At 42.4% G+C, this 7,918-nt stretch overlaps 1 protein-coding gene across 1 annotated transcript in view; it reads right to left on the minus strand.

Annotated features, from left to right (window-relative positions):
• Positions 1-496: 496 nt before the first annotated feature.
• Positions 497-7,918, minus strand: part of plcl5 (phospholipase C like 5) — a gene marked incomplete at its 5' end in the record, with an annotated part of 92,983 nt that continues 85,561 nt past the window's right edge. Inside the window, 1 exon segment of the mRNA XM_014023149.1 lies at positions 497-1,136. Within this exon segment, the coding sequence (XP_013878603.1) occupies positions 708-1,136 (429 nt within the window). The 3' untranslated portion in view covers positions 497-707.

A 7,918-nucleotide genomic window follows, 5' to 3' on the forward strand; every position in this document is an offset into this window, starting at 1 on the left:
TAATAACAATTTTTTTAGTTTTATAATGTCACCTCCATTGACCGTAAAAGTTTTCGAAAAGACCTTGAAAAGGCCCGCGGACCACTTGTTGATAATCACAGCTGAAGCTTGTTTTGCGGCTCTGGACACATTTTATTAATGAGACTAGGAGCAGAAATGGCTCTTTTGATTGTAAAGGTTGCAGACCCCTGGTTTGGATAGATTAAAACATAAAGTCATCATTTAAAAACTGATTTTTTTGTATTAGGTTATTATCTTAACTAACGTTTGATGATCGGAATAAGCGTGACAAAAAGGCAAAAACAGAATAAATCTGTCAGAGTTGAATACTTTTTCACAGCACCGTAGGTCATCAGTATGCATTACGAACCAGATTTGTTTCCAGTCGTTACCCTTCTGCTTTTTGTGAGAAAGAAGACACGATGTCCACTCCTTGCCTGAAATGAAGTATTGTTCTAAATTGAACATCCTGCTAAGAAATGCATGGACTGATTTGTTAATTCTCCCAATTTTTTTTTTTTTAGCTCTCTGACCTCCTCCTGTTAAACTCTCGTCTCGCTTCGAGCACGACGGGTCTTTCTCACCGCCATCATCTCTCTCGCTCTCTCTGTAACATCCTCCACCTCTCTATCCTCCTGCTTCTCCTCCGCACCACTCTTCTCCCCGTCTCGCTTTGGGTGGGACTCTTTGTGGGCACAGGCTGCCAGTCAGCAGGAAGCCGCAGGATTCTCCCCGACCGTCTCCTTCTCCCTCTCGGGGATGGTGCCGAGGGGTCCTGCCGCCCTCTGCTGCTGGCTCTGGGACTGATTCTGGGGCAAGGGCGGGGGCTGGGGGTAGGCCGGCGGCTTCAAAACGTTTTGGACGGGAGGGAGAGTTTGTGGCAAGGCGTATTGCTGTGGGTGGGGGTGCAGGTAAACCTGAGGTGCGGTTTGGGACTGGTGGAGCGGCGGGGGCTGCGGGTGGGGCTTGGCCTGAGGCTGTTGCTGCACTTGTGGCGGCTGGTGGTGAGGATGATGCTGAAGCTGCGGAGACGCGGCTCCGTTTTTACTGAGGCCGCAGGACTGAGCTGCACAGTGGATCTGACGCAAAGTGTCCAGCGCCTCGCTCTTTGCGTGCTTCAGCAAGTCGGCCTGGCCCTGAGGGGGAGATTTAAGGAAGAGATAAAGAAACATTTGTTAATATTGCTGATTCAGCATTTCCTGTATATGCTTTTTAWTCTAACTACCTACTTTGTGTTACTGTGGTTATTCCTTTTGTAACGGTTCATTTTGGCACTTATTTAAAAACAAACAAATATTTAACTTTATTTACAAATATTTAACTCATATTAATACATTACAATTTTCCCGATCAGTCCCTTAAAAAATAGATCTTTATGAAATAGTTTTCAGCATAYTTGCTATGTTTTTGTTGTCCGATGATCCTTTTAATATTCAGCTACCATTTAGCTACTTTTAGCTTTTAGCTACTATGCTGCAATTTTTACTTTTAGCTAGCCTTTTGCTACTTTTAGCTTTTAGCCAATCCTGTGCCGCTATTGGCTAGAGTTTTAATACTTTAAGCTTGCAGTTACCCTTTTGTTACTTATTGTTTTTAGTATTTTGGTCATTTTTAGCAAGCCTTTTGCTACATTTAGCTTTCATCTAGCCTATATGTATTTTTACTTTATTTTTCGATGCAGAAATTAAAGAATGAACCACCTAACAATAAAAAACTTTGAATCATTTGGATGGTACATGTGGTCAAAGTAGTTTTCATGTAATAACAAAGATTGAACAGAAGAGAGCAGTATAAGTCCAGTGCTTCTGGTTTGCAGCTCCTCTCTGCTGGAGAACAGTGCTGTCATATGGTGGTAATGTTACTGCTCTTTATTTGAGCAGCCAGAGGTGAGTCCCTGCCATAAGGGGAGGAAGTGGTCAGAACAGACATCCTGTGTTTCCAGCACGGTTAAATAAATCTGGGACCTGCCAGCCTGRGATTTTTATATCTGCCGTGTGGAAATGAGGTGAAGCTTTCTCTACAGGATATTGTTGCTGTGTGGAAAACACATGTATATTATTATCCCCCACTTCCAACACAAAACATCCCTAACTCAGACATCTTTACAGATAAAGCTAAAACTTCAGGTGAGATTTCAAAATATCGCATGATAAGGTCATTTATGAGTTTTGACCAAAAGCGCTAGCTTGTCCTTCGCTTTGCTTCGTACGAGGGTCTGGACTCTCAGCTATAGAGAAGCGATTCTTGCTGGAGGCGTGGCCTYTGGTGAAGTTTAAAATGATTGGATCGGTTGGCCGTGACATATGTGTGCCAGCTCCACTGTGAAGGAGGCGAAGCTAAGAAGCTAACTGGAAGTCACATGCGCTGTAAACAACCCTACTGAGAGGAGAAAAGTACCGAGCCGAACGAGACGACTGTAAATGAGAGCTGCTGCTTTGTCAGACAAATTTAATTTAATTTGGAAGCCTTATCAACACGGAATGGCTTCATGCTCTTCCTTCACTGCCGTATGCTAAACTAACTAGCAGACACTGCGCAGAAAATCGACGTCATCATTCAAAACTCCGCCTTCTGTTCTCTGATTGGCCCGGACGGAAATTCTCCTGTAGAAATCCTTGTCTGTGGGAGAAATCCCAGATGGAGCAGTGAAGGGAAACTAGAACTGAGCGGAACTGCGTAGGAAGGCTACAAAAGAGCATTTTCAGCATAAAATGATTTCATTTTTAAAAGTTTGGTAAGAAAGGTGGCAGGCAATAAGCATTCTTTAAGAAAAACTGGGCTTGTTTTACAGAAGGAGCATAATTTGTGAAACTCTTTCTACGTTTCTTTCCCTTAGAACCCAAAATCTATATGTTTTTTATTCTTTTGAGGCCTCAACAATGTTCTCTTCTCCAAAGAACCCTCTGAAGCTTCTCATCTGTGCTTCTGCAAATATTCCCTCACTAAGAAGCCCCCGTCTATCAGACCCACTGACAGCTCGTTGGACTAACATCACCGCGAAGCGACACAGGCTTACCTGCCGTGCGCAACAATGACAGGTAAACGATGAAAGGGATGAAGTTCCCATTGTGCACTCGGCACACACACAGCAGTCTGACATACTGCGGGAAGAGTAAAGGTACTAACCTGCTCCCCAAAGCCTGACATTCTACACACAGGTGATGCTAATCTGCAGCAAGTGGCCTTTTATCCAAACCGTTCCAGCACTGAAACCAGCAGCATGAATAAGTCATGGGTTTGAGAAAAAAACGCTGAAATTATGTAAGTCATGACTCACCAGGCATAAAATAAGAAAGCGAGATGCTGGTTCTGAGCTGTAACAAGCAAAGCGAACGTATAGTAGRTGCATTCATTCCTACAGCGGGGCAAAATGACCCACAGGGGGAGAACTGGACACCGAAACCCACCACAGCATCCTCACTAAATTCTATACCGCTTTTCTTGTTTAATCGAGCAGATTTCTAAATTGACTGTGTTTTATTTTAATTTGTTCTGTATGGGAGCAGAACCTTCCCGTTTAAATTTAAAGCCTGGCATTTGTTGAAGGAATATACAGCTCGCCTGTGTAAAATCTGTGGTTCATGAGGTAGTTTGGCAACAATACAGACAAACGAAAACACTAGCAAAAACATTATTACCTCTTTCCTTCCAGGGCAGGTGATAAATACACCTACAATGTTTCTCAAAGTAAGACGATTTGCCCAAACTAAAGGGGGTCCAAAACTGAAGTGGAAGGCAGAAAAAAAACCCTCTGAACTCCTTCAGCAGAGAGCGGATCAAATGTGCACGCCTCAGAGAAATTTTAATTACAGTAGAAATTACAATTGAGAGGGATTTGACACTCAAGACAAGATGCATAATTTCTTTGAGGCTTTAATTATTTTTAAAAAGGAAACTTCAATCGGTTTGACGTTTGCTTCAAAGCTGCTCTTTCTGCTTTTCTTTTGACAGAGAGATGCAACGAGTGACAGAGATGTGCAAAACGCATCATTCACCGTGACAGCTCTGATCTCCCTGTCACTGTCAAAGTACAGCTGATGTGTGTGTGTGTGTGTGTGTGGGCTACAATGTTTAGATAAAAGTCTTTCCCCACTGTTCCGTTTTGTTTCTGTTTTTTGTTACATTTACAGATCACCCCCCAAAAAACCTTTATGTCATAACAGGAAAACACGAGTAAACACAAACTGCAGTTTTTAAAGGATGATTTCATGTATTTAGGAATGAAAAGCGTTCCAAACCAATCAGAAAAACAGTTACTGTCCTCTAAACCAAACAACTAGTTGTGTCAAACTTGGCGGCAACAACTGCCACCAAACGTTTGTGACAGCTGGCAGTGCGACTTTTATTGGGCCTTTGTGGAGGAGTTTTGTTTTTCTGCTTTGAATCACTGTCATGCTGCAGAACCCAAGTGTGTTTAGACTGAATTAAGGGTACAAGAGGACGGCCGGACGTTCTCCTTCAGGGTTTTCAGATGGAATGAAGAATTCATGGTTTTATTATTGAACACAAGCAGGTTAGCCCCAGATCATCACTCTACCTCCACTGTGTTGGGACTGTTGATTTGTGTCTCTTTCTTATGATGAACTCTGACATTAAAGAGGGGGTATTATGTATTTTCCAGGCACGTAATTAAGTAACTATGTTACTTTTGGTTCTAAATGTATTGAAACTGGCCTCTGTCTCTTGAATTTCCAACTATTTCTGACTCTCCCACTTCAGCAAGTCTTTGCAACAATGCTTTGGGAGCTGGAGACTGAGTTCCAGGGAGGAGCTTTGCGTAAATAGGCGGAGCTTTGTACCAGCATGCATTTAGGCAGTTCCGAATAGCTACAACAGGAGATTCAAGGATTTTTCAAACATGCACTAATGAACCGAAGCAACTCTCTGGGTATGTTTTTGATGAGGGAATGACATTATAACATGATATAAAGCTAAAAAGTTAATTTTGTATATTATCCCCCCTTTAACTGARGCAGGTGAGGCCTGCAGGACTTTACATGTTGGGACCTCCTGGATGAGGAGGAGGACTTTGTGGTCGACCAGCTGCCGCTGTTCAATGTTTTTTCATTTTTGATAAYAACTCTTGTTTTCTTGATGCTACAAGTCAGGCCGTAATCAGGCCTGAGTGTGGCTGACGAAACTGAACTTATATTTTCAATGAATAATAAATAAATAAATAAATAAATAAATAAATGAATAAATAAATAAATAAAAACAGTTTATGATTTAAAATTGAGGGGGTGGATTGGTGTTTTACATAGGGCCAGGTATCGTTTTACTGATATTGCTATTTGAATTTACTCTAATTTTCTTTGTTTGTTTATTAAAATTTGTTTGCTGATTTAAGCATGCCAAAAAAAAAAAGAGGCAAAAACACAGAAATGTGTAAGGGGGCAAAGGATTTGTCGAAGCACTGTACGGTGCCTCACTGCCTGCTGAGAATCTAGAGAGGCTGACAGGTGAAATAACAAAGCGTGAATGCCAGGCTTGGCAAAACAAGCTCCAACCTTTCACCAAATGTTCAGTGTGATCCACAAATTACAAGCGACAGATGAGGAAAAGGAGGCGGAGCTACAGGCATGCCAAGATGCCTTTCTGTTGAGAGCATGGCTCGTTGAATAAATGAGACGAGGAAGTGGAGAAAGAGGGAAACGTGCAGTTTGAAAGCCAAAAAACATGAGAGGAGTAGCTCCCAGATTGCCTTTAGATATTTATTATAGCCTTCCACTAAAGAAGATTTTATTATTATTATTATTATTATTATTATTATTATTATTATTATTANTATTATTATTACCCGAGTTTGTGAATAAGGTCATTTACAAGATTTGACTGGGACAAGGTGGTAAAACCAAAATAAATGTTTAAAGTTATCAGAAAAAAGCTGCGATCCTTTAGAAAACTGAAAATAGCTAAGTGCTCTTAAAAACCTGACAATAGGAAAACATGTAACTCAGRTGTGTCGTTTACCTGTAGGACCCTCAAAAATCGGTAACTTTCACAAAAAATTCGTAGTTCTCGTATGCAGGGGTGGGGGTGGGGGGCTTGCAGGCGGACTGTCGGCCACGGGGTCAGACAKAACGTAAGGCAGAGGTAACAGCGCCGAGGAGCAGGAAAAGTGGATGGGATAAGGGGGGGAAACTTATTTTGAGCAGCAGAACAGGGGAGATGGTTGGAAGATGGTTATTTATTTTAATTTATAGTTTTTTTTAAGATCCTACAGATTCTGAGACAAAAAAATATTTGAAAATGAGTTTTTTGAAAAAGTCAGGCGTTGAAAAAAACCCATGAGATTGCCCTATATGTCAGTATACCAAAGTGAGAGTAGAGCTGTGTAATTTACGGACAACCCATAAAACATGATGTACAGTAATTCCCACACGATGTCACACATAATAGGGTAAAAAAACAAAACCAGCTTTCCCAATAACTTACTGAAGAAAAAATACACTGCCTTGCCAAAAAAAGTATCCACCTGGGTTTAACTACGGTCTATGATGTGGGGTTGCTGCAGTTGGTCAGGTCCACGTTCAGCATCAGTCTGTGCTCAAAGAATGAGGTCAGCTGACTACCTGAATATACTGAMTSACCAGGTTATTCCATCAATGGATTTTTTTCCCTGATGGCACAGCCATATTCCAAGATGACAATGCCAGGATTCATCGAGCTGGAATTGTGAAAGAGTGGTTCAGGGAGCATGAGACATCATTTTCACACATGGATTGGCTCCACAGAGTCCATTGAGAATCATTGGGATGTGCTGGAGAAGGTCAGACTCCACCATCATCAATGCAAGATCTTGGTGATAAATTAAAGCAACACTGGATGGAAATAAACCTTGTGACGTTGCAGAAGTTTATTCAAACAATGCCACAGAGAATGTGGGCCGTAATCAAAGCTAAAGGCGCTCCAACACAATATTAGAGTGTGACCTTTTTTTGGTGGCGACTCCCTTATTGGCCAGGCAGTGTAGGTTATTGTTTGAGCTTTACTGCGTGAGTGAGAGAATCACGATGATTGTGTGTTGCTGGCTTCAAGGATGTAAAAAAGGTGGTAAATAAAGTAAAGTTTCATTATATTTAGTCATATCCATAGGATTAAAAGCAGCAAAGGTAAGCTAACTTGCTACATAGCATCAAACGTCTGGGCTGGGCGCTGGGGTGTGTGCCGGCCTGGCCTGGTGACTGCCTGCTGGGGCTCGGGGCCTCTGGACCTGTCGGGCTTTGGCCTGGGGGGGGGTGTGCCTTGGAGGCCCGGGCCTCTGTGCCCTTTCCTGGATCTGCTCTGGTATGGCGGGTGCCGGTGGGGCCCATGAGTTTGTCGCTGCTGGCCCCGGGGGCTGTGTGTGTGGTTGCTGGGGGGACTCTCCCAGTTCTCCCCTATGGTCTGATCTGGGGGGTGGGTGGGCGGATCTTCCTGTGCGGATGCCCCTTGGGGCTCTGCGCTTGGGATCCCTCTTGGGCCCTTGGGCTCCGGTCTTTCCAATGTCTGCCTCGTGTCTTGGGGGTTGGGTCTCGGTCCTCCACAGTCACTATTAAATATTCCATTGGAGAAATCTTGTATATACACACATGTTCACAACTGCTCACAAACAGGTGCTCTGATTCGGGGGTTCTGACTGGTCACTGAGTGTGTACATATGTCTGTGTGTATATACTGACAATATTTATGAATGTAGGCATGTATGTATGTATATCTTTATGTATGTATGGATATGTGTACATTTTTATACAGTATATGCCCTCCATGTATTTATCCATTTATTTTTCAGGTGAGCGGACAGATGTTGGGTGTGTGGTCCTGTGTTTTGTTTTGTTGGTGTATATTTAATATACTTCTAATCGCTATTTCAATCTTTCTATCTTTCTAAATACTCCTCTCTCTGTTTTTCTCTCTGTCTCTATTTTCTCTTCACTTA

Source organism: Austrofundulus limnaeus, unplaced genomic scaffold, assembly GCF_001266775.1.
Source record: "Austrofundulus limnaeus strain Quisiro unplaced genomic scaffold, Austrofundulus_limnaeus-1.0 Scaffold4, whole genome shotgun sequence".
In the NCBI taxonomy this organism is placed as follows: Eukaryota; Metazoa; Chordata; class Actinopteri; order Cyprinodontiformes; family Rivulidae; genus Austrofundulus; species Austrofundulus limnaeus.